Genomic DNA, 27,959 nt, shown 5'->3' on the forward strand with positions numbered 1-27,959 from the left:
TCCTCAATGTATTCCTGGAGCGCTGCTGGTGAGTGCCAAGTGATAACACAGGCCCCTGGGGAGGCAGCGGGGCTGCGGGCTCTGCTTGCATAATTGCATCTGAGCACAGCTTCTGACAAGTGCATCTCTCTTCATCACGGTGAAGACGGACACATTTCCATTAGCTTGTTTGGCTGTGGAGCTCCATCGTGGGGCACTTTTCTGCCTGAGGAAGGAGGAGTTGCAGTATTTGGAAACTTTGGGAAGGAAGGAGGCTGGAAGCTGACGGATTTACTGCCTACGGCTACAGCCCCTGACCTGCCGTTGGAGCGACAGCTCTCTCTGTGCCCCCGTGTACTCGCATGTCCCTGCTCCAAGCTCAAGCACAGCTGAAGCTGTGGTACTCGCAGCCAGCAGCAAGTTTACTAAGCCAAGATGCAACCAATGGCTTCTGATACAATTTTGCAGTATTAATGAAAAAGTGCAAAACATACGGCTACCCCAGCCTCTGGTCTCACCGCTCATTTGCAATGTTGTCTTTGTAAAGGCAAACAGAGCAAATTGAGTGAATCACAAGAGCATTATCCATACCTATCTGTGCAGTATTAGTATTTCTGCGATCTTCTATGTAGCACAGGCCAGTATTCATCCTTTTACGCTCTGCAGCCCCCAGCCCATTCCTCTGATGGCTCAGAGTGCTCCAATGTCTGAATGAGCCCTCCAGCAGGCACAGCCTCGGTTTAATATTTAATGACCAAGACAACTGCATTTGGAAATTCCAGTCGCTAAGCTCTTAAAATGCACAGCTCTTAGCTGCAAATCTGGATTTCAAAATTAGAACTATTGCTTTGAATATTTACCCCAAATTCAGAACAGCCCAAAAACATCCATGGGGTGTCCAGTCTGCCCAGCACAGAGCACACACGGCTTGTGCTCCAAACCCAGCAAGGGAGTAAAAACAAAGACCACAGAAACACTCCAGGGAAAAGCAGGAGCAGAACCACAAACAGGTTACAGGATACAAATAAGAACCAGCTGTCAGCAAACAAAATCCTTTTCCTACTGCCACCCAGCACAGGCTGAAGCTCGCCAGGCGCTGCCTTCAGAAAGCCCTGACTCCACTCGCCCTCCCTGCACGAAGAAGGAGAACGACAAATCCACCTACGAAGACTTGAGCAAGGACAGGTGAGCAAGAGATGAAACAATGCCAACAGTGAGCAGCAGTCGATAGCAAGGCCAGACGCACAGGGGCTTGTTTCTGCCCCAGCAGTTGCTGGGAGTCCGCTGATGCTGCTGCCAGTCTCGTTAGCATTTGGCAGTCTGAGCATTGCTTTACCTTTGATTGAGCAGAGGGGTGAGCTGCTTTTCAAAACGGGTGCTGTGCTGCACTACAGATGCTCCTCGCAAGGCACAACCAGACCTCATGCATCAGAGAATCGTTGCAGCCCGGTTCCCAGCTTCCCAGAAAGTGCAGCAGCGTGGCAAGCACCTCACTGTGCAAATCTCAGCAGCCCCTCGCGCTCTCGGCCACCTCGGCCACGGTCCGTCGGGGAGCACAAAGGTGACGGGAGGGGGGCCCTTGCATGATTTCCTCAGTCGGCGATGAGGCTTCAGGCAGGTGCCTGCTCCCACCCTCCCACTGTGCTCCTCGCCACGTAAAGCTTAAAAATAATGAGTGTGTGACAGTGTCTGAATTTACTACATCATCTCTCTGTTACTGATCTACCTGATTTCCTTAAGAAACCTGCCCATTAGTCTCACCCTAAAGTTAATCTTATTTCTCTGTACCAATCGCTCACATTTTAGTTGGCAAGCTCTCACAAACCCCCCTGCGCCAGGAGCTGCATCGAGCAGCTGCTCCCTGCACTTTTGCCCTCATTAAGTGTCCCCCTTTCGATGCTTCGGGGCAGCAGCGAACACTCGTACTGAGCGGCATTGTGCAGGACTGGCTTCTCCGCTGAAGGTTGGGTTACTTTCATACTTTCGTCACCGAACTACTGGAGTGAAGATTAATCGATGGAGTAATTGCAGAAGTCTGCAATCTGGCTAACCTCTCTTCTGGGCTTCACAGTCACGCAGCAAATCCAGCAGACTCCCACCGCGAGAGGCGACCGGCACAATGTCACAAAGGAAAAGCCATTAGTGAGCAATTACATTTCAGCAGGATTTCCCCTCTCCACCACAGCCTAATGAGGATAACCAATTCAAGAGGAACCACTGCAAGGATGAATGAATAATGAGAGAAAAAGGATGGGAGCTCCTGCAATCCGGATAGAATAAGAAACCACCCCGTAAAGGAAAAGAAAAACACATACGCTGGAGCTCTGCCCCAAGCAACGGACAGATGTGGACGTTCGCTTACAGTTACCGGAGGCACCAACTGGTTTAAAAAGCATCATAGATGCCCATTGCCAAGACAACATTCCCTACCGACAGTGTACATCTGCATGATCACTCCAGAGGTCAGTTCAAATTTAGGGAAATACTTCTGCCTATCCACAACAGGTCACTGCAGCGAAACACCGTACTTACAGAAGGGTTAGTACTCCTGTGTCACCCACTAGTTCCTGGCATACCGCGCACCATAGAAAATTAATGCTCCCTTGAAAAAAGAACTTCATAGAAGTCATGTTCACCTGAGCGGCTTATTTTTTGCTTAACCTAGGAGCTCAAATAAAACCAGAATATCACTTCTTTACAGTAACAAAAATGCAAGTGGGGAAAAAAAAAATCTATAAATACAACCTTCTATTTAACGGCATAGTGCAACTCTATAGATTCTGCCATTTGAAGAAATATTTGCCGATGTGGCCTCCTTTGACAGCAGTGCTGGCGATGGAGAGCTCTGGTACAGGAGCACAACTCTCCCCGCTCCTTCAGGGCACCACGGCAAAAGAAGGTGACTCGGTGCAAGGCATTTCTTCCCTAAATGGAGAAACACCCAATGACACTTACCTGAACGGACAAATGGTCTGGGACCGTTGGTACTGCAAGTAAAAATCGGCCAAAGAGGAGATGAGCAGGCAGCTCATCAAACCCCCTGCCTGCGACACCCACCTTCCTCCTGCAGCCGGGACTTGGGGCATCCGTTGCAGCCCTGGACGGAGCCAGCAGGGCTTCTTGGTAGCTGTCTCTACAAGGTACACGTAATCTTTTCTTGCTAATTACACAAGAAAAAGAAAGTTTTGTTCCTGTTGCTCATGGGAAGCACCAGGTCGGTTGAGCACAACCTGGTAACTTCTAGCCGCTGTAGTGAAAGGCAAGGCTGGATAGAGACTTGTCCGGGTTATAGACTTCCATCTTTGTTTAATTCAGAAAAAAAAAAAGTTAACATAAATCTTTCGGGCCAAGGACTAATAAAACAAGAAAGTTAAGACATCAAAACATTATTCAGCATTATTTCCCTTTAAAAGAGCACTGAAAAAAATCAAGGCTTTATTTGAATAAATGTTACACGACATTCTTTATCATTTACTTCTCAGCAAACCTTAAAGGGTGAATCATATTTCCCTCATTCAAGTCTACAAAATGAAAGAGGCATAGTGACCATTCAATATACAGACAAGAAGGTAGCACGGAGCAAAGCTTAAATATTAAGCAACTAAAGCAAAAAAATTGAAAAGCAATACATTACTGTAATTCTCTATCATTAGAATATCCCTGACAATTTCATTTCGAAATGAAAACGTGGTTTCAAACAAAATGGCTGCAATACTTTCTGTGAAAACAAACGCAAATACAGTTAGCTACCTTGTCTATTTTTATGCTATTTGCTTATATACCCATATTCTCCAAGGCAGAGACCTGTATCTCTCTTAAGTGTATTTTTTATATTTCAGCTGCTGTGCACAAGTGCTCAGGGAGGTGAGGAAATCAGAGCACTGGTTCGGTCGGGTGTCCCACGGGCAGGCACTACTGGCTTCTACTTACAACATCAATCAGTTTTCAATCCAATGTGCAATAACCCTGCTAGTACAGTCCTGGGCCTTTTTCCTGAGCAGAAACTGGTTTGTGCCATGTTGTTTGGTGGCTTCTTTTTTGTTTGGGTTTGGTTTTTGTGTGTGTGTGTGTATAAAAATGTAATTTATTAGGCCAAGACCCTCATTCATTGTCAATACAACCGGGGTTTGGTCTCCAGAGGTGAAAGGCTGGCGCATACACGAAAGCAAATCGCTTCCCCTTTCCTCAAATCAGACATCTTAATTTTTCTAAGTTGTCAAATCTCAAGCCATGAAGAGGACCAGACTGCTGATCCTCTTCAACTGCTAAAAAGAAAAAGCACTGTAGAAGAAAAATTAATGTCAAATTAAAAAAAAAATACTTCCATCTTTATCAATGAAGAATTTACCTCTGAAAAGTAGAAACTGAACCAACACAAAGCATGAGTATGTGTGTCGCTGATCTGCCTTTCCTGGGTCTGGGTGCCTGTCCCAGCCTCTCACTTCCCCCTCTCTGGTTGTTTAATAAGTATAAACCTGTTGCCAATATCAAAACAATTGATAGAGCTGTCCTGACTTCAAATTCTACGTGATTAATTCAGGCTCCATACACAAAGGCTGTGAAACTGCCTTTCTGCTGGTAGATGCCTCTCAGAAAGGTATCTCTGGTTTTAATGATCTAGACAAAGACACTCTTTTTTCTCCAATCGAAACAGGATATTAATAAGGAGGAAAAGAGTTTACTACAAGTCTTTTTCACTTCTATAGAAATAAAAAACTGACTTTTAGTAGATTATGTGCACATTTTCATTTCTTCGAAACAAATATTTATTTTCCCCGATTATATAATAAATCATCTGCTAAGAACTTTGTAAGAAATTATACTGCTGAGGAAGTGTGCACATAATGTCAACTAACCAGTGACAAATAAATTAATATCTAATAACTCGATATTTCAGCAGCCTGTCCAGCATTCACAAGCTCCACTGAAACAAGTCTTACCAAACACCTTCGGGGAGGGGAATAAAATGGATAAAACCCACGGGGTTTCTTTTTTTGATTTACAGCTATTCAAAGAAGTCAACGCAACTCAGATCAACAACCATCAGAAACACTAATAAAACCTTTGCTCTACTAGTTACCTATCTGAAAAATACCTATGTCAAAAGGAAAAATTAACCCATGATTTGAAATAGAAATGCCATTCCATTTAATCACTCTCCATTCATGATTCCCATCTCGTTAGAGTATTATAAGCAAAATGCTGCTCTCTGTGTTGTAGCCCTTCTTAACGCTATTCCGCAATTCTCAATTCCCAAAGTGTTACAACAGCATAAATAAAATGCAACCATATTCACACAGAAGGAGCTTTCCCATAATACAGAGATACACGGAGTTTGTGGTCACTGTCCTTTGTATCATCCCTACGGGAAATATTGGTCTCATATAGCAGGACTGTTCATATTTTACAATACAGTTGGGTTTTGGACATGCTTTTGATCACAGATCACAGCTCTGCTAACACCTGCACTAAATACTAACTAAGCCTCATAGAATGGAAAATTGCAATGCTAAAGTTAAGAAATTAAAATAAAAGTTCAAAAGTTACAGTCAACTTCCCAGGCAATTGGCTCCATCACTGGCACCTATCAAAACATACAAACATGACTGTCACATTACAAAAAACCCAGTTATTTGCAGTGATTCTTCATACCAATAATTCAAGTGGTTCCTTGCATGTAAGTGTCATATAGTCTTTAATAATTTCATGCGTCATTTATTGCAAAAAAGTTTTATAAAATATTTCCTAACATCTTTTTAAATTTTAAAGAAAAATGTACATTAGGTACAGGTGTCCTAACAGGGTGCAAGGGGGAGCTTTAACATATTTACTCCCTTTCCCCTTCAAAAAACATTTACTACTTGGTGAAGATTTTGGAGGAAAAATAGGACAGGTCAGTCTCAGATTTCTTTCAGTCCTGATGAGCTGGTGCTCTTCGTGGCAGTGTAGTGAGGTTCCATAAAAACAGCAGTTGACTAGTGTCTCTGAGCTGAAAAGGGGAGAGAAAGGGAAAATGGTTAAATTTCTTCCAGTATAGACGGCAAAAGTAGGCAAGCAAACTCCGAGGTGGCCAGTAAAGTCACCAGTTCGCCTGCTTTGTGAACTGTGTGCAGAACACAAAAAGAAAAATCTTTACATCACCACAAGACATACACAAGTGAACAAACTCCTCAGTTGACTGGAGCCTTAAGAGAAGCTGCCGTACCAATCTACGTTATACCTCAGCCCGCTTCAGCACCCAGAGAAAATTTCAAAGATGTTTAAAGATAGCTAACAAAGGAGAGAGATTAATATACAAAGCCTATACAATGATGTGCCGTTCACAATACAAAGCTAAATCTGACACTGGAATGCCATTCCAAATGCAAGACCTGAGTGTGCACAGGAGCACTGAAGTATAAAGCTGCTAATCGTGGTTTTTTTCCATTATTGCTTATGTTTTCCCATTTGCTCCACAGAACTGGAATAAAGTGATGATAAAGCAGATGGAAGCAGTCCAATAACTACTGCCTGGGGCCAGCAGCCGCCAGTAACCAGAGAGGGGGTGCAGAATCAGCCCGGTCTGCGCTGACCTGCCTCCCGCGCAGCGCCGAGAAAACATGGTTGTGGAATAACCTGAGCTGGAGAAGATCTCTGGAGATCAGTTGCTCCAACCTCTTTGCTCAAAAGACACACAGGAGAACAAAACAGGTTCCAACAGGACCAGGCCGGTTGTGTTGATCCCTTTTACCGTTCTGTTGACTGCCAGGATTATTCGAGAGGTACACATACATTTTCCAGTATGGACAACAGCGCTGTGAATAACACAACCGAATTTTTAAAAAGAGATTCATAGCATGGACAGGAAAATCCTAAAGTTATTTTCAAACAGATCCTAAAGCTCTTTCTAAACAGACAACTCTTTTGAATAATATCAAAAAGAAATATTAAAAAAATGAGAAGTAGGAGAGAGGAGTTCACAGAAACGGTCCTACCACAAGAGCAGGCAGGGACAACAAGGGGATAATTATGGAGTTTCTCCATTGCTCGGTTGCTCGCTGTGCCACAAAAGGACAACATAAGCCACAAAAACATAACTCATTTTATAGCCTATATAATGCAGTAAAATTAAAATAGGAATGGAATTTCAGGTAAGTTGAAACAGAAGCAATGAGGGCTAATTATGAAATCTAACAGATCCAGGCAGGGATGCACCGAGCTGCTCTATGCTGACAGCAGACTAGCAGGCATCCATTCCAATACTCAGCAGGCCCTCGTTTGGGTATAATACTCAGAATTAATATATAATTAAACCTATTTTAGCTATGGTCCACTCCAAGATATGTAAGATAAACCTGCAGAGCCCCTATAAAGACAAGGATGCTGGAAAAGTTCCACTGTATTCAATAGTACTTACTGCTGGTGCAGGTAACTAAACACCACAGTATTCCAGGCTGCAAAACAACCAATATTGGGTATTAAAGCACATGGCCAATAAGAAATTCTCCAAAATAAGATTAATATTAAATGAGCATCATGTATCCATGAAGTCTTGCACAGAGGAGCTTTTCTAGTATGTCAGAGAACCAAACTCTACTCAGAAATATCAAAAATCCCATAAAAAGTTGAATGACAGTTCAGCCAGTAGGTCCAAACACCCGCACTTTCAAATTCAAGCCTCGGTGATACTATTACTTGCCAGCAAACTTCTGTGATGTACAAAGGAATAAACGAGACAGGAATTTGGCTCAGCCACCCGAGTGCCCACGCAGCCACGAGCGGGTGCGAGGGAGCGGCCGGTTCCCTTTCACTGGCTCTTCCCTCATTCTGCTGGCAGGACGTTTTACTTCTCACACCCCATCTACCAACGCAGCAATCGATGCAGCTGCAGTGATTTTCAGAATCAATACTTGGCAAAGTCTGTTCGTTACAAACCTGGCACTCATGTTCCTGCCCAAGTCAGACCCTACAGCTCTCTTTTAGTCTTCAGTTCCTACCGTTGAGAGATTCCAGAACGCCCTGAGCAAGTCCCAGGGGCTTTGCTTCTCCCACTGACATTTACACACCGTTACTGACTCTGGAAACATTATGAGGCTTATCCTCTGTGACAGCCCAGTCTTCGGTTTTACCAGCAGCAAATCTGTTTATAGAAACTGAAACCAATGCATATTGAATACCTAATCCCAGACCGAATGCAATAATATAGTAGTGGATCAAACATTTTTAATGTTAATAAAGTAAAAATCATTACTTCCTCACATAAATCAAGCTCCCTTTAAAGCAACTGTATGTTCTCCTCACTGCCCTATTTCCTCTTCATGTCAAAAAAAGATCCAAGAGACACGCATACATCCATGACAGATCTCAGTAGTAAATATATATTTGGGCTTGAATTCCCAGTAATGTTCAATATCTTGGCTTTGATCATGTGCTTTAAGTTTCCCTACGGACTCAGGCACACACTGAAAGTAAAGCGTGCTTCTTAAGTGTTACTCCCTCAGGGCTTTAGAAAGGGGAAAATGAAAAAAAGAATAACGAAAACAAACTTCATTTTCCTAGAAGAGCAGCTCCCTGACTGGGGTCCCTATGTCATCTGTGAGTTTCTCACCAAGATCTTCCTGCTCAAGTTTTCAATTCTTTTTGTTGTTTCAGGTACTAAACTTCTTTAAAAAGACTAAAATGTTACTCAGTTCTTTCCTGAATTTACTTTTACACATCAGCAAAGGCAGGAACCATGGCTACAATCATGGGCAGTAGATGAACTGCCCACAAGGTAGATCCTCGGATGTGATACACATCGCAAATATGATTGAGGATTTCTGGTTTGGGAAAAAAAAAAATCTTTAAAAATTATTTAATCTGATCATGTATTGCAAACTTCAAGGAGTAAGCCTAAAGAGAAACTTAATGTGGATCTTTTCAGCAAAATATATAGCAACCCTGACATCAGGCTAGGTCAGGGAGAACAGCTGTGTCTGAATTGTTCAAACAGAAGAGGGAAATAAACTAACAGGTACCTCATTACATCTGCCCTAACCTGCTTTGCATATGATTAGCTGATAGCACAGCGCACCCCTGACTGAAGGCAGGACTTAAACCAGACAGACCTGCCGAAGTCACCGACAACCTCAGCGCGCCCGGCCTGAACCCACGTGGGCTGTCAGACCCTGCGAGGGAGCAGCAGGACTCACCGGTCTGATGCAAAATGCTGCCAATTGTTGAGGCCTATGGTAGAAAAAATCCAGTTAACGGGAGTAAAGAATTGATGATGCTTTAAACAAGAAAACAACCTCCTCGCTCACCTGGATTCTTCCTGGCTGTACTGCTTCTGCTTTCCAGAAAACAGTGTACCATGAAAAGATGCTAAGAAGAAAACAAAATCAGATACCAACTTCTTTGAGCTTCAACTGGACTTTACCAGCAGAGTTAAAGGGAAATTACACATAATTTAGCAAACAAACTAGCAGACCACAAAACAAAGTATCTACCTATACAAACACTGTACTGCCCCCTGAAGAACTTGGAGCTCAAGGCCAGAGTGATACTATGAAATTTTGCTCGATGAAGTAACTACCTAGAATAAGTGGAAACTAAAGCAATGGATTATAGTTCACGGTGACCACGACTTTTCTGCATTTTAGAGTTTCAAAAAGCAAACTTTGGGCACCCTCTATTCAACATCGATAGGATTTTACATCCATCGTGCAATGCAGCCTGTGATAGACCAGATTTTTTCATGTACTGAAAAATACAAAGAAGTGTGACAGCAAGGCAGATGACTTGACATTGCAGCAATACAAGTGGCAGCCAAATCCAGTTAATCCTTACTTTCTTCCACATCTTAGCTTTGTCTTGCTTTCTAAAATGTGAAAACCAACAGCCTTTCCTCCCTTTTTAGGACATGACTCAGATGAGACACCAGTCTTCCCCTCTAGGTAAAAACCACAAAGATGAGATTGTGCCTTTTTGGCTTTGTACCTCCACACAAAACTGTGTGTGTACACTACATTCATTATGGTCAAACTGCAAAGAATTTCTTTATTATAGTAATTAAATTTGCTTAAAAGTGAAGCAGATGACTCACAGTTGCAGAGTATGTTGGAGTTTGTGTTTTGCTTCTCATTCTTTATTACAAGTATTATAAAAACTATTCCCATTTGGTCACTCACAGAGTCGTTAAACTGAAATTCAAAGCATTGCCAGTGGTATCATAAAGTTTGTTGAAGTGATTATAGGATGGAAGAAAACTGAGACAACAGAAGGTAAAAGAGCAAGTGGAGTAGTTGCTCTCATGATTTGGAGGCAAAAATCCAGGGTAAAAAGTAGATTAAATAAGATAGGTTTATTAATTTCAAGAGTGTTTCTGACTATTGCAGAATCTCACTGTTCCAATACATACTAACCATAGACTTGTTACCTGCGTGTTTGGCAAAATTAACGAATATGAAATATTTTATGTGGAAACCTTTGTATTGTCACAGTGAAGCCAACCTGAGAGTGCTGCCTGTGGATTTAGCCCAGACTGGCGAGGAATAACCTTGGGCTCGATTGCCAGAAGGTACGAAAACTGATTAGGGGATGTCTGATCTGCCCAGCTAAAATGTAAACTGGTTTTGCTTTGTTTTATTGGATCAATAGCAGTGTTTTGTATAAAAAGGTTTAAGGCAGAAGTATACAAGATTAGGCTCCTCAGATATAGTGGCTGAAAAATAAAGCCACACGTGCAGTCATGTGCCGTATTCTCCTTGCGTTGCGGAAGAACGTCCCTTACCCTGCGGACCTCCCTGGTGTGAGCCATGCAGAGCAGGGACGGGCAGCCCAGAGAGCAAAAGCAACAAAGAGTGGAGCTGCCACAAGGGCTGAAGCGTCCCCGGGTCCCCGCAGCCAGCACTTTGGCACTCGCAAGCTGCCCGCGTCGGCTGGATCTCCCTGTTATTAACCTCCCCGGCCCTCGTGAACAGCAAGCTGCCTGCTCTGTCAGTCAGGGAGTTGGGTCACTTCATCGCGTAATGCTCGATTTGTAGGTGAGCGATAGCAAAGCCCAGCGCTGAGGGTACATCTCCAGGGATGTGCAGCATGCTCACAGCAGGCTGGCCTCTGCTTTGAAGCAGTTTCATTCAGCTGCTGGAGACTACGGAGTCACCACAAAAATTACCACTGGTAACAAATGTCAGCACGTGTGTTCGGACAAGCACTGATGCGGCTCACGGGCTCTCACCACTGATGTCGTGAACGTCTCCCCCACTCAACTGCACTTTATACAGTTGTTTTCCAGGGAAGCATGTACTGTGGATTCTGATTGTTTCAGTGTGAAAATTTTCACGATCCTGTGTGTTCACTGATGTCCAAAGAGAAGCACTGCCTTTGCAAGTATTTGTTTTTCTCTTCAAGGGAAAAGCAGAAAGACAACAGGCAGCCATCAAGAGGAAGAAAATGAGCCCAGCAGGACAAGTAAAAATAGCAATAGTCTCCTATCACATACTGTGAAGAAGAAGATATGTAACTCTTAGAGTGCTCAAATTTAAAAATAGTTACAGTGACATATATGCAACTTCTTTAGGGGACTAAGGCTTCGTCTTTGTCTATATACAAAACTCTAACAGAAGACACAACACACATTATTTTACTGATACTGATTCTAATTTTAACTAGATAGGAAGAGTTAAAATAGGTTTCTCTTCCAGGTAATGAATTACTAAAAAGAAAGCAGATCTGTTGCATTCCTTCACAGCCCAAGACAGGGCCTCAGCTACAAGGAAAACCAAGAGCAGTAACACACATTCTTCAGTTTACATGCCTAATTCTCTGAAATATATAACACAGTATCCAGAATTCCAAAAACCCAGCCAAACCCAGCTTTTTTTATAAAAACATATCAGAAGACACTAGGTCCCCAAATCCCTCAACACGTGAAAAATCTAAAGAAAAGGGGTTTTTTCCTAAAAAAATCAAGTATTGGTTATGTGATATTCCAACCAAAAAATATTCACTGCTCAAAACCTTTCAGCTATGATATTTAATGGCAACTTATGGAGAGAAAAAAATAAACAACTTCATTTGTTTGTTTGTTTTCCCTAGCAGAAACAGGAAAACAGGTTCATTTTGGGGGGGAGGCAGAGGTGGAGCTATTTTTAGTACTAAGCCTTCTCTCTCTTCTTTTTCTTGAAGGACTTGTTGGGAACTGGGAGAGATTTGGGAGCTTTCACAAACACATGCCCAGTGTCTTTCATGACATCCAAATTAAATGAGTATCATGAAACCATAAGAGCAACCTTAAGAGCAAAATTAGCCTTTAAGTAAATATTTACTTGGAATTCTATCTGCTTGCTTTACCAACAAAGCAAGTACCCTCTTCCCCTTTACACACCTATTAAAAATAGGCAAGGACAAATCTGTGACCAGAATTCTGCTGCGTTTCTCTTACAGAATGTTTTAGTGATGGCACCAAGCTAGTGAGAACACAGTTGCCTTCCAAATCACAGATTCATAGCACATGGCTGGCACGTATGAGAATATTTCTTATTCGTACTGCATATTTGACATCAAGACCACTAGTAAGGAAACATGAAAATTGTCCTAGATTTAAAAACAAACAAACCCTAATGTTGACATGTTATATAAATTATGGCATCCAAACAAGATTTTGCACAGGACAGGCCCCTGGCAGGAGATGCAGAGCGGTTTTCCTGCCCGTGGAAGCTCAGCCTGTGTCGGGGGGCCAGGCTGCCCATACACCAACCGATTCCTGCGCGGCTCAGAACACGACATATGGGGCAGAATCAGAATTGTTAATAACAAAATTACAGAAAGCAGAGCCATGACAGGGTCAGCATAGATCGTCTATTCTATTCCATACTCAAACACAGGATTAATTTAACCCACTCCTGACAGAGGTTAGCCCAATCTGTCGTTTTTAAAAGCTTGTAATCAGGGAAATTGTGCAACTCTCCAAACAACACCCAGGGTTTTGCTACAACTGGAAAAAATATTCTAATGTCTAATCTTAACTCCCTGTTTTATAACTATTTCTTGTCCCAGTCACAACTAAATAGTATTTCCCCTTTGCCTCTGCACCTACTTTGCAGGTATTTGCAGACCTTGAATATTCTCCATTCCAACAGTCCTTTCTTCCTTCTCTGAGGAAGAAAATAACTAGCATAGAAACTGCATTATAGTTATTGAAAATTTGTATGGTCCTGACTTTGAAAATAACTTCTCAAACGTGTAGTGCAAATAACTCCCACAGATCCATTTGCCTTCAAGCACTGAACGAGCAAAGCTCAAATTTAAACTAGCAACAGGGGATCCTAATGTTCCCTGCACCAAGTGACACCTGCAGCCTGTGTTAACATTATCCCCTCAGACCACGGGCAGGTGGGTAGAGAAGAACAAAGACTGTAACACCTTCATGGGCACAAGCACAGCACAGCAGAGTTTCCAGCCCTGTGCGTACAGAAACGAGCTGGGAAGGTCACGCAGGCACACAGACCTTCTCTTACTGCCATTTGTCTCCTTATGGCATGTGCAAGGTGGCTCAGGTTTTCTAAGGTATAAAAGCCCTGGTCTTACCAATGACATTCATTTTCCACGCTGCTGCTTATCTTACTTCACTCCAGGAGGGCTGATGGCCTTTTCTTGGGGGGAAAAAAAGGAGCCATGGATGTGAGTTCCCTTCCCCAGTGGGTGCCTGGCGCTGCAGTGCTGCCTGGGGAGAGTCACCCCAGCTGCCCAGTCTGGCAACAACAAAACCCTGCAGGGAACAAGCCCCAGAACAAGCCAGTCACCTCCCCACTGTCTCCGCAGCCATGCCTGGGAACTGCTGGTTTGCCTTGTGTTCACAGAAGGGCAGCTGTGTCACAGTCCATAAATTAATCTAAGTTACAGTCTGGATTGGCATGTACATCCCAGGTATTACAGAAGACTGAAATGTACAGGTAAATATTAGGAAACTATGAGCTGCCATTATGACCTAACAATTAAAAACCAAAACCCAGGTATTTCTGACTGGGGGGAGAATCACTGCCATTCAATAACAGTTTTGAAAAACCCATGTAAGTCACCATAAACAGTTGTTACCACCGATGTCAAAGAAAGATGAGTTCAAACTGGAACAGGTGCAAAGAAATGCCAGTAAGATGAACAGGGAAGAGAAAAGCCTAGTTAAACAGCCACATTCTATAAATACACTAACAGGGTGACACCAGAGGAGGGAACTATTTAAACTAAAACATGAAGTTGTGACAAAGAACAGTAGTTGAGGTATTTTAAATGTTGAATAGGAACTTGCCACCATGATTGTTAAGGACATGTATCAAAATGGAGGTTCTTCCCATTACAGTTTAAGAATAATTTGAAGCTGAACACTCACATCCACATCTCACAAGCTCGGATCCAAAGGATCTTTCAAGAGCTCGACAGGTACTCCAAGCTGTCAATGCTCCAGGCCCCTGTCTGTCCTGATGTTAAATGTGGATGATCTCTGATCACTACAGCCATGTCAGATGCAGCTTTAAGGAAGCGAGTTATACAAAACCTCTGTTGTTATTGATACCTTATTTTATTTATAAGGATAATTTTACTATATTATTGCAAGTGTAGCCTGTCTATATCCCCCAAAGGTATGATACTACGTTCTACCCTGAAAAAAAAAAAAAAGACACACACTTAATGTAAGCACAGCTTAAACTGACAAAATCCTGTAGCAAGTCACGCCGTTTCCAAAAGCATGAAGTAGATTCTAGATGAAGTTAAGTTCAAACAGTTGACTGTGGGACAATGACATACATTTCACAAAAATCCTTCTATGAGTTCTCTAAAACAGGAGAGCACTACTCCCTTCTACTGAACTTGCAGAGTAACATCTTCTTCTCAAACAACCAACTCATAGTTCTCCTTCCAGTATCACATCTAGCTCAATATACCAAGTTCCTCTCTTTTCCTTCAGGTTCCCTATGACCTTTCTATTTATACTCTTAAAAAGTAAATTGAAAATAAGAACAGAAAGATAAAGCACCTCAGCCTTTAACCACTATAAACCCGGTACTGTAAGATGACTTTCAAGTTTGTTTTTAACAGTATACATACACTTGTAGTTAATGGCTTCTGACACAAAAACTTACTGCCCTTTTAAACATAAGCTCACTCTACTTTCAGTTCACAGTCCTGAACTACAAGTTAGTGTAGTGATCCCACTGCACTGACTGAATTTGTTTTTTCTTGTAGGCACTTATTAGAATACAATAATAAAGCAATGAACTGAAACAGCCTTTCACTAATTGCCAGCCTCCTTCTTTCCAGAATTCTTCAGCTAAGGCAGCTCTATTTTTTCACTGTACTTCGCAGAGCACGCATGAGGACAGATGATAATGCCACTGAGGACTAGCTACTGAGACTGATTTTCTAAAATTCATGTTCCTATTCTATTCTGACAATTTCAGGAGGAGCTTATAGAACACATGAATGGAAATCAGTTTCAGGACTTAAAAGAGTTAACTAGAAACAAAACTAACCTAAGCAATGCAAAAAACAACCCATACAACTTCCTCACTCCCATTGATGTGCTATTTCTTAAACCTAATCACATTTAGAAATGACTTTAAAAAAAGTATTTTACAACATGCTGAAAAAAAAGTCTTCTCAGCCTTGCACAGTTGACCCAACTTTCCCCCACCAAACACACCCCTCCTGGTGAGGTAGCTGTTTAGTTATGCTTCTTTCAAACTAAAGAAAATACCATATAATCAGAGATGATTATCTCATTTAAGTGTTGACATAACACTACAACTCTGATTAGAAAAATAACAAATATTTGTTCAATTTCCTGTAGAATTCCACTTCAGAGACATTCAAGCCTTTCACATTTGCTTTTAGCTTCATGCTCGTGAAGCAACCGCACCTTCAAAACTCCTGTTAAAGGAAATCTCTGTAAGTTTTGGAGAAACTGCTCTCTCCCGAAACTTAACTGAAACTGAAGATCTTCAAAGGACAAGTAGGCCTGTACGAGAAACTCATTACCACCTGTCACATCTTCCTCCCTAAACTGAAAGACCATACGTATTCAATGACTACATCAAGGAATTTCATTAATTCAAAATGACATAATTTGCAATTTTTATACTGACAGAGCACTTAACAGTCACTCATTCTGCTGATGTTTTTCTTCTCAAGACCCAGGTTGCTCGCAGCAGCTGCTCAGCTGAATTACAGAGATGCACCAGCCTGGCTCTACAGCAGTTCTGTGACATGGCATTTCAACAGCCAAGCTAATCCAGAGGTGGCAGATGTGCCCAAACTGCTGGACACTCCAAGTGTGGGCATTGCTGGGAGCAGACTGGTACATAAAAGTGTGGGGGGTTTTGCAGTTTAAAGCTAAAACAGCTCTAATCTTTGTCTGTCTCCAAAGCCGATCTACATGCAGCATCCATACTGCCATAACCAGGGTCACTTACTGAAACTAGACCTTACATGAAGCCTAACATTTTCTTCACTGTAAACTCTGTTATATCTAGAGTGAAAGGAAAATCATAGACAAGTATGAATAAGATATTTTCAATCTAATGTAACCTGGTGGTATAAAAAAAAAAAAAAAAGTAGTCAATTTTTTTTGAGACTTGTGAAGTCTGAACCGATACTGAACGTTCACTATAAAACTTAGGAAAGACTTTGTAAAATAATAATTAACTACAAATCAAAACTACAACTCTTTAAATGCCTTTCGTAAACAGTTCTTCTGAACATAAAACAGTCTAAAGAAACCCCTCACATACTTGTTGCTCTCCCATCTTACCAGCAAACACCTGAGTAAATTGTGACTATGTATGCACTAGCACTATTCTAACTTTATATAAAGTAAGAGATAAGAGTAAAAAGCTTCCAGGTCTTTTAAAGAAAAATTAACAATGTAAATATTGATTTCACCACTACGTGGCTCAGAACAACTGTAACTTATAAGCAGTTCCCTTGAGCTTCTAAACCTCAAGGAACCAGTGTAGACATCTAAACCACATTGTACGGGTTCTTGACTTCAAAAAGCAGGCTGCTTTAATAACAAAGTATCCCTCATTTACTTAAATAGAGTAACTGTTTCTGTTTGCAGGAAAGAATACACAGAAGTGAAACAGGATTTTTTTCTTTTTTCTTTTTTAACATTATAAAATTTATTGTGTGTTTATCACATTCAAAAAGCATTGACCAGTGGGGTTTTTTGGAAACTATTAGAATGCCAAGGTAAAGCTGGTATATTTGGAAGCTTAATTAGCTTTTAACAGAGATCATTGTAAACTTGAGGAAAATTTGAATGGTCATGTACTTGACACTTTAGACTTCCAATAGTTCTCTGGGCACGACAGAATAATTTAGAAAGGTAAAAAGAAACTGAATGCTTTGGAAAGATCAGACAGTATATGAACACATGAAATATAATCTTAAGTCAAAAAGATTTTAAGGGTTTGATGATTAAATCCTCACCCCCATTTTCATGTCTGTCTAAAGTCTCATTTCAGTCAGCTTAAATTTTTACATCTGTTGCAATTTCCTACATGGGCAATTATGGAAAAAAACCAAGACGAAAACTGCTTTGGGATGAACACAGAGATTCTTCATAAGGCATTGCAAGGCTGAAACACCAGTGGGCTGGAGAGGAGTCAGTAATTCACATGGTCAGATAAGGACCAAAACTAGAAGACAAAAACAAAGTCAGTTGCATGAAAATGCCCCAATATTGAGCAAAAGACATGCAAGAAAAGTTGAAGTGGCAATGGAGAGTGGGTCTGATTAGGTTTTGATAGATGGAGAAAACTGAAAACATTTCCCCACTGTAAAAGTGATGTTATCCAGAGTCTTTATTCAAATATATGGAACAAAATCTAATTAAGGAAGAAATTTGATAAACTTTACAGAAAGCCCTCTACAGAGCTTGTTTTGAAACAAAAGGGACAGATAATTGCTTAATCTCAAAATTAAGACTGAAGTATACCAATAATACTTTACATCAAGCAGTTGTCTTTAAGAATGTGTGAAAAAGGACAATTTACTTTTTAAAAGGGTGTCCTCTAGATAAGGCATACATATAAAGTACTCTAACATCCTGGATTTTTTTCAAAGCTTTTTGAGAAACACACACAAATAATTCAGATTTAGTCAATTTTATTTACAGTTTGTTTTTTTTACATTTCAGAGCATTACACAATTACATATTCTCAATTTCTGACCTGCAAACAGATACCTTAAACGGAAATATTAAAAAAAATGAAGTTAGATACATCCAAAATGCAACAATTACACATCTGACAATTCACAAAGTGTAATTTACTAGGACGTATCCTAAGAATTTAGGAACAACCAGTCAGGAGAAAATCTGACCAATTTCAGCAATCAATTATTTACACATTCAAAACAAAGCCTCTCTTAATCTAAACCTCCAGGCAAATGGCCTGAAAGATTTCTTCAGGAAGAAAGACCAGAAGTTATGGTTCACACCTATGCAGCATTAACAGCCCTTGATCCCAAATACTGAGCAACTTCTCAGCTTTGTCCTAGAGCTACAGGCATCCCTCTCAGCTTCTCAGACCCTGACATGTTCTATTTGTGCCCCCATGTGCATAGAAAGGCTGAGTGTTTAAGTGGTCACTTATCATAAAACCCTATTTAATCTGGTCTTCAAGTTACATGAATTCTTCCCTAAAAATTTCAGCAAGTCTTCTAATGCCATTTAAACTGGCTGGTGTGGATTGGGGCATGCCTCGAGATGCCAAAGCATGCTTTGAACCAATTTGCACTGGCCAGCCTAAATACATTAGAGACTATTTAAAATAATCTTTAAAGACCATTTAGACAAGGCTTACATTTCTACACTTCCCTGATGGGCCACCTAAAAAAAAAAAAACAAAACAAAACCAACAGAAAAACCAAACTCACAGCTACTACTTTCATCCCTTGTGTTAACCCTTCGCCACACAGCAACTACTTATATAGAGGGTAGAAACTACTAAAAAATTCCCTGCAAATAAGCTGCCTTTCAGCTGAGGCTATGGCTCCTATGCATTGGGTGTTTGAGGAGTTTTTTTTCTTTTAAAAAAATTCTCACTTAAAAATACTGAAGTTCTCACTTTAGGCTAATTTTGATTGCGTGTTCAATTTGTTTAACTGTCAAGAAACCGCTACAAATGGAACAACTTTAGTATAAAAAGAGCAGTCAACCGAGTGCAACTTCTGACTTGGCCAAGTCTTTCACGGTAGTTCCCTAACTAGGCTACGAATTCTGTGGAGCCTCCAGATTTCTTGCCTACCTTACTTTCCATGTTCACGTTTCAAACTGCGTCAGCAGGGCCCGAACTTCGGGAGTCAGCTGCTTAGCAGCCTTAGCTGCCTCTGTGACGGCCTTGCGGTAAAGACCCTTTCTCTTCTTATTAAAGCGCAACTGGAAGCTTTCTAAAAAGGGGGATAGCTGTGCAAGAGCAAGAAAAGATGTTGTTGTGGAGCCAAACCACGAGATACGAGCCTCCTGCCGAACTAAAAGGCCGTTATCTTTCCGGCTCACGGTTATGGTAAGAACACGGGCTGGCCACCAAGGGAAGCCATAAATTTTGGCCCAAACAATGTCCCCTACACATACGGTCCTGCCATCTGGTGTGACACACTTAGAGACGTTTTTGGAAAATACTTCCATTTTCAAGGAATTACTGAGCTTTTTCTCTTCCTTTGAAGAGGAGGAGGAGGAGGAAGGTGCATGCATGCTGCCTGGAGGAAAATCAAAGCTTTCAGTAGAGCTACACTCAGAGTTGGTGGATTTCAAATCATCTGTGCTATCGCTACTACAAACTGATGCACTGGAAGAGTCAGATTTCTTTTGATTAAGGGTCATGTAAACCGTTATATTGCTTTTGCTGCCTCTCTTGCCCAATGTCTGGTGTTCATCCTGATCAACAGTTACATGCACTTCACTTGTGTCCTGAACCTCACTGCTGGCCTCTTCAGGGCCTTTTGAGGGGCTCTGATTTTCTGAAGGGGCCTCACCTGCTGAGCGGGTGGAGGAGCAGCGAGACTGGGGCTTAGTTGCCATCTTGCCACTCCGTATTTTCTCAAGTCCTGTCTTGAGAGAAGAGTCATTTTCTTCATTGCGATACCTTTGTGGCTTTAAACGCAATCGGGGTGGGAGGGAACCTGAGCTGGTGTTCTGAAGACGCCGTGTGAAGTGGACCTTTGAATGTGCATTTTTGGAAGAGGAGGTTGCACTCTGCTTCTTTTGTGCCTTTTCTTTGGCCATTTTCAAGACTTCCCGAGCTTTTGCATGATCCATGTTTTTGCTCTGGAGAACTTTTTTTGTATTTAACTGCGCTTTTGAAGTATTTGCTTGTGCAGAAACTTTAACTACTCTGCTTCTGCCGTGGGCAATATTTGAAACCTTGACCACAGCATTCCTTTTCTGGCTTTCATTTTGGCTTTTTCCATCCACTTTGTGGTCAGTCTTAAGTTTTTTATTCACAGTAGTCACACTCTCATTTCTTCGTTTTTTATTATCCTCATATTTTGAAGAGTCACTTGCATTGCCACCTTTTTTAATTTCCTTTTTTTCTGCAACAACACTGTTTTTGCACTTGTCACATAAGACCTGTCGGGGTCGTAGTTTGATAGCATTCATGATAGAAGTGGGTTCCTCCCTGTACATTTTACGCTTGGGCCGCTTAATTTTCCGGGGCGGAGGCTGAGGTATTGACTGGTTATACGTGTCCCTGATAAACAAAGGAGGAGGATATGGCGCTCCCTCGTGAAAGAGAGGAGGTGGTTTAGAAGTCCATAGGCTTTTAGCTATGCTGGGTTCTGATGGCTGCGCAAGAGAAGAGTCATCAGGGACTGCAGCATTAGATTCACACTTCACCTGTGCCTCATCTTGGAATGGTTTACTTTGGAGCTGCATGGCTTCAGGTTTATCCTTGTATTCCCTTTTAGGAAATATGGTCACAGGGATTCCATGGGGTCCAAACCTTAAAGAGGAAAAACAAACAAACAATAAAATTAAAGGTTTTGAGGGATCTTTTGCTGCATCTCATAAAAAGCATTTGAAAACTTATCCACGTTGTACAGCCATCGTTTGAAAGATGTGCATCCTGGGAAAATTAAAACTTCGTATCTAGCCTTATAGTAAGCTATAAAAAAGTCAGTAGAGGACGTAAAATAGACAGCTTTGCTTATTATCAGTTTCTGTTGCATCAACAAGATGCCCTGAAAATGTAACAAAAAAATATCACCTAGAGAGAGCAGTAAAAGAATTAACTTTGTACTTTTAGAAAATGCTTATAAACATACAAACTACACACACTCATCCCATGAACTCCAAATCTGCCCAAGATTAACTTCCATACTAAGTCAAATTATGTGAAGAAGGCACCTTCAGTAACTTTTACAAATTCTACCCCTTTTAGCATAGGGCAAAAGACTGAACAGTTTCAGATTTACTCGAGACAAATACAGACTGCATCAATACTTGCATGGAACAGAGTGACATTCTTCTTCATCTACAAAGGATTAGCACTTGATCATCTGACGCATTACAGCCTAAAACTTGCTAGCCTATTAGTTTGAATTTCTTCCAGGAAAACTACCCTTATTTCAACACAGTACAAACCATTCTCCCCTGTTTAACAAGCAAACATTATTTGAACCCTTTTTTTTTTTCCTCCAGACAGCTCTAGATCCCTGCTGGCCCACTGGATGCACACAGGACTTCTCACCACCCTGAGCAGCTCAAAGAGAAGAAATGAAAAAATCCCAGTATGACCTGGGCATTAGCTCAACTTTTCCACGGTAGTAGCACGTTGCCTAACAGGTAACCAAGACTTCCTGAAAAGGGTTACATTACGGGAAACATTTTATCAGTTTGCAAGGCATTATGCTTGCCTTCTCCCAGAGGAAATAAAATGGAAACCACATTCACTTTACAACAATGTATCTCTCAATCCCCAGAGCAGGTCAAAGGGATTAGAACAGCTGGGTCACCCTTCCCCCTGTTCCAGGGCAGGACCAGCGCAGGTACCAGCCTCACCTGGGCTGCCGCTGGGACCCGAGCTCTGCCTGACCAGCTCCCACACACACCAGTACTTGGCTACATCAAGTGGAACTGTAATAGTTTGGCCTTAATGCAACAACATGATAGGCAAGGTTGCAATTCAAATGCCAAATCGTCCATTCCAAATCGCTAAACAAACCCCATTATGTTTATCCCACCCCATACCTCACCTGACAGGAGAATGAATAATTACCCCCGATTTGTCCTCAGGTTAATGCTAGTTCACGTTACACCGCATCTGCTCAACTGCAACATCCTCTTAACTGATTGAACTGAAGTTTATTTACAATCTATGGTTGCCTCTCAACTAAAGATACATACTGAATATTAGTCTATATTCCACTCACACTCCTGCAAGAAACACGCCGTTTATACAAGTGCCTACATGCCGGCTTTATTTCTTCAAAACTGGTTTTGAAAAGATGTCGTCATGCATTAGAAAATTCTTTACACTGTCACCAACAAAAGCTGTCACTCGTTTGCCTTTTTGCTTTATCTGCAAAGCCTCTTTTTACTCTTAAAAGTTGCAACTGAAGGAAACAACCAGCCCAAGATTAAATTATCCATCCAGTTTGCACTTCATTACAAAAAGAGAACAAGAAACAGCAGACAACCTAAGCAAGGGACAACCAAATAATTTTGTGATCATCAAAAAGGAGGCAAGTTGAACACATGATTATTTACAGTTTACTATCAGCATGGGCAGTGTTGTTACCCTACCCCTCGGTACTGTAACCTTCATACCTTTGACTACTGGAGATGGGGCAGGAGCCCAGGTGGCAGCTAAAGCAGTTCTGGCCTTACCCATGGGCTAATGAGTGATCTTTACCACAAAATATCCAACCACCTTCACAATAGTTTGTTTCTGAGGTTTGGACCAACTCCAGTTGAATTCCACATGTCCCTCCAGAACAGTCTATTGCACTAGTGAAGGCTACAGTGAATTACAAACACGTAGTAGCTGATATAGGCATTTTCTACAGCCTACAGTCTGGCATTAAACCACAAAAGACTCACTCATAACCAAGTCTTAAGTTCATAAGGTCCCAGAAGTCCACCAATTGTAAAAAAAATTGCTTTTTCACAAACACTTTTCCTTCCACTGAGGATTATGAGTAAGTTATTCAATTGAAGTAGGGCTTTAAAAGAATTTATCAGCTGATAAAACTAAAATTAGCAATATTTTTGGTGTTACTTGCACCAAGAACTTCAGCTGCTTTAAGAGCAATAAGATCGATACCTCATCTTTCACTACCTAATAAAGATTACAGGATTTGGGAAAAAGTTAATTTATCATAAGAGTTGAAAACAAGACAGAGGAAGATCTCTGCTGGGCAAATTTTGATCCCAGATTTAAAAAAAAAAAAATCACAAAAGCAGAACTCAACAGGAGTGTGATAGCAAATGGGCAAAGCCCACGCTGCAGAACTTGCAACTCTTTACATCGTCTCAGGAACTGCATTTCCCAGCCCCTCACAAGACATTTCCATGGTCCGGCGCACAGGCCTTTTCTAGAAGACATTTTTGTCGATTCTGTGTTAGGAAATCAAGCATTATTAGCAGTGACCAGGGAAGAAGTAGATCAAGAGGACTGCAAGGAGATTCTCCAGAATGATCCCATTTAAGTACTTCATTTCTTTTTCCCCAGATTTTCATGCTACTGCCTCACAAGCAAAATTGGGACGCTTAGCACTCCAAATGCATAAAAAAGCCTAATGGAAAGCTCAGCATATGACTGATACAAGGAAGTCATGGAAGATTAATATTCCACCTTAGACTATCCTTTTCTTCAAGAATCTGCATAATACACAGGCCAAACACCTGAAGAACAGGGCAGCCAAAGTGGAATTCCTATCTAACATGCAAGCCTGCTTTAGTAAGACACAAAAACAATCCATGTTGAATCTCTGAAGCCAGAGTTCTAATAAAAGAAGTAGAATCTCCTGCCCTGTCTACCTAAAGATTAATGAATCGCAGAATTCAAGAACACTCACGGATATTGTCTAGTGCCAGTTACGTGAGAGCAAATGAAGACACTGTTATTGTAAATGATGTGTCAATACATAAAGACATGGGTAGTCAAGACACAGTCCACCTGAAGTACAAGATAAATTTGGGAAGCCCAGAGACTGAATATTACTTCCAACAGCTGAGTGTATGGTGTCTTCTCTTTGGACTCATTCAATAGCAGGTTGCATCCATCAACACTCAGTTTTTAGATAACCTTTGTTTCCTTCTCAGTGAATGAAGTTTTCCAGCTATGCAATTTGGAAGGATGATACTAAAATTAAAGACAAGAGAACGATAGCAGGAAAACTAAGATGAAACAGTAAATGATACGGGAGAGAATGAAGACAAAGAACAAGGTAAGAAGAGAGTGAAGGCAAAACAACGAATGGCCTGTTTTTCTAAAGAGAAGCAGAATGAAGACGTGATCTCAACAAACCTATTCAAGACAAGGCATGACACAACACCTAATTAGTTCAACAGCGAACACAAGTATTTATTGCAGATACTAGAACTTCAAGCCCTATTTACATACATCTAATTAGTGGACCTTGAAGACAAGTGCTTCTCATACAACCACAATAATAATTTTTGTTACACCAAGTGCATGTTTGAAATAGCTAGAAATGCCACATATATGTAGGTTGGCCATAAAAGTTGTCAAAGCAAGCATTTGGGTCATCTGCTACAGAGATGAAGATAGACCAAAAGGCCACCATGTTAAAAAAAAAAAAAAATTAAAAAATCCTAGCAACATCATTCTGTTGTATCATGACATTTACTAATTCACGCATCAATGACTGGGCAGGAGAAGATTCTCTCTACATCTATGCTACACCAGTTTAACATTTAAGTACTATAAGGAATTGCCTTGTCTTTATTTTAGGAACAAACTACATTTTTTTAATATATTGATCCTGAGTATCACCTGTCCCTACTACAATATTACTTTACAGCTGTTCATTGTTCAGCCCACTCATGCATAACCTACACAGTTCTACCTCAGACTATCACTTGAAGAAATAAAAGGATTCATTGACGGGGGAATCTAAAAATCAAAGTGCCAGGAAAACCAAATTAAGAAATAGGTATTTCAAACTAATTCAATGCAGTTCCGGAAAGCAGTGCACTGCTGCTTCATACCTATTCAAAATTAGAACCAGTTTTCCACGTTGCCAGCTTCCTCTCCCGTAAAGGTGTCCTGGCTCATTTTTGCTTTGAAAAGGCATCTCTAAAATAGAAGACGGTTGAGATTCATTGTAAGAAACACATCTCCAAGAAGTTTTACAAGTAACCAGAGTAATCAGTAGGATCTAATCGTATTTCTGCTATACATATCACTTCAATATACATATGCGTTATAGACAGAAGTAGCAACAAGAATATTAGGAACTATATTTAAGACACCAATGGGGTAGATGAGATCAATTCTGGCAGCCCAGGGATCTTTACACTGAGAGGCGCTTTCAACTGACCAGGGCATGCGGAGACAGAAATATGATAAAAACATGCAGGTTTTATTTCCACAGTTTGTCAGCTGCAAGTTAATGAATAGGCAGCCAAGGCATCTTGTGTAATTACATAAAAGCTAGTTTGGGTATCAAACCTAGAAGCCTGTCACTTAAAGCCATATATATTTGTATTACAGATATGTAAACTTAAGTACTTCAAGCAAAGTAAAACACTTTTTTCAAATCTAAATTCTATACAATGACTATTTATTACTATTCAATTTGTATGCAAAACACAGCATAGTTAAATAGGGAGTTTTTAAATGAAAACAAGATAAGGAACAAATCCCATTTAAATTCATAACTGTATGTACATAAACATATAAACAACATATCCTGAGGCAAATTGGTTTTACATCACTATGTGAAGTCTTAAGCTCTCATCTTTAGCCTCCCATGTCTAATGTTTACTTCTCTATTAAAAAAATGAAAAAGCACCTTGTTCTGCCTAGAACAGCCAAAGGAAAGAACCCACTGAACCGGTTCAGAAGTATTTCGCATTTGTCTGCAAATATAGTGAATCAACAAAGCACAGTAACTTCCAGTGTTGTGATAAGTGTTAAATCAAGTCCGTTATATCAGAACTCATCTTCACCACTAAGTTAGCCTACAGTAATCTCCAATTACCTTTTTATGTGTTGCTCTTGTACTTAATATCATCCTTAGCATTTTGCAAAAGCCAAGACAAGCAACAACTGAAGCAATTTTTATTGCATGGATAAAAGTTCAAAGACTGAATGCTAGGAGTATAATAATATGTTAATATAATGTAGAGCTAAGTATATATATTTCATGCGTGCATCTCAACTTAGGGTGTAAATTATTATCTTCAATGTAATATACAATTAGATCATAGCTGTTTGAACACAAAGTATTTCAGAAGTCCTCAAAATAACCTGTATTCAAAACACAAACTATGCAATAACCTATTTTTAATATACCATTTACTTGGTGTGATAAAGCACAATTTGAAGCACACTGCTTTAAGCAGCAGGCACCTTACTGAAGAAAGCATACACAGAAGCCAAACTATCGACTCAAGGGTTTACTCACCTGAGCAATGTAAGACTAGGCTAAACAGACTAGAAAATTTATATTTCACTTACAGCTCTAAAACATGGCAGAGGACTGCAGCGTAAGTGACCCTTTGGAATTAACATATCATCAAGAGTAGATGCTGCCCCACCATCAAACACTCTCAGTACCAGGAAGAATTTGGTTAAAGATACGACAGTTCAAATTAAGGAACGTGTGACAACCCACATCTAAGCAAACTAGGAGGAAGCTTACATCACAGAATCACACAGAATCTATCATTTAGTATCATTACATACTCAAAGACTTTTCTAATCTATGTTGAGTTTAGTGTTTTTCAAGCAGGTACACCTGCCTGAAACCCAGGCTCTCCTTTCCAGCACACTTTCAAGGCAGAGGAAAGACAAGAGCAGAGTATGTGAAGAACCGAGTTTGAAAGAGTATCTCAAGAAAGCTGGGTAGAAATGTCCAAGGCAGCAGCTGATTTCGGTCATTCCCAACCACTGTCACTGAGGCTCCTACTGCAATCACTACCCAAGTGGAAATCAACTAATGAGACCAGACAATACGCAGATATACCAAAGGCTGTATCAGCTTACAGTACACCTCCCCATGAAGTCAGAAGTCCTTTGAAAGGCTTTATCTTCCACAAAACTGGATCACACAAGTCCACAGAGTCAGGATGCTGATGCAGATTTTGAAGAACTATCCACTGTAGAGACAGAAGAATCTCTAAGTTGAGAAGCCTGAAGAGTATGCAGGTGGTCCCCCAATCACTGCTTTTCCCACACAGAAATGGGAAGGAACCTCTCCCCTTTTCATTGGAAAGGATTTAAAAGTGAATTCACACAATTTCCTTCTGTTTTCTGTAACTTGTAGTTCTAACAAGGACATAAAAAGTAAACTTTAAGACAGAATGCTTTAATTAAGATTCCTGGTAACTATCACGATTTTACTGGCATGCTTATAAAGCTGAAGGTCTGTTTAAACTGAAATTATGTTTTATGTCTGTTGGCATTATTAGTTTCAAGTGTCAGTTGCATTTTAAAGTAGACGCTTTGCTGATCTAAATTTAGAAGTGTTACACAATTGCAAAACTTTATGATTAAGATAAAATACCTTGAATATACACTTCAAACTCATCTATATACCAGTCAGATCCAAGACATAGAAGAGAATTATACCATTTACTAGTGGATGACCTTTAAACCAATTCAGTGCCAAGATGGACAGGTTAATCTGTCTCATAAGAGTGGAAAGAAAAAAAATATTTAAAGTGTACTGAAAATTTCATCTCCATCCTCTGTCTTTAAACACTTCAAGCCAAGTCAAGTGAAGCTACTCTCAGAAAGCAATGGCAACCCATGCTGTTGGAATACAGGAAA

The 27,959-nt window shown here is 40.7% G+C and overlaps 1 protein-coding gene across 2 annotated transcripts in view; it reads right to left on the reverse strand.

The window, feature by feature from the left end:
* Window positions 1-3,418: 3,418 nt before the first annotated feature.
* Window positions 3,419-27,959, reverse strand: part of PWWP2A (PWWP domain containing 2A) — a 30,960-nt gene continuing 6,419 nt past the window's right edge. The window contains exons 2-3 of one of the 2 annotated variants that reach the window (XM_065644401.1): window positions 19,972-20,939; window positions 3,419-5,968 (exon numbers count right to left, since the gene is read on the reverse strand). In XM_065644401.1, coding sequence (XP_065500473.1) covers window positions 5,955-5,968; window positions 19,972-20,939 — 982 coding nt within the window. In that variant the 3' untranslated portion in view covers window positions 3,419-5,954. Of the gene's footprint in view, window positions 5,969-18,137; window positions 20,940-27,959 lie in introns of those variants that run through there. The other variant, XM_065644400.1, reaches the window with a different exon arrangement.

Source organism: Caloenas nicobarica, chromosome 13, assembly GCF_036013445.1.
Source record: "Caloenas nicobarica isolate bCalNic1 chromosome 13, bCalNic1.hap1, whole genome shotgun sequence".
NCBI classification, from domain to species: Eukaryota; Metazoa; Chordata; class Aves; order Columbiformes; family Columbidae; genus Caloenas; species Caloenas nicobarica.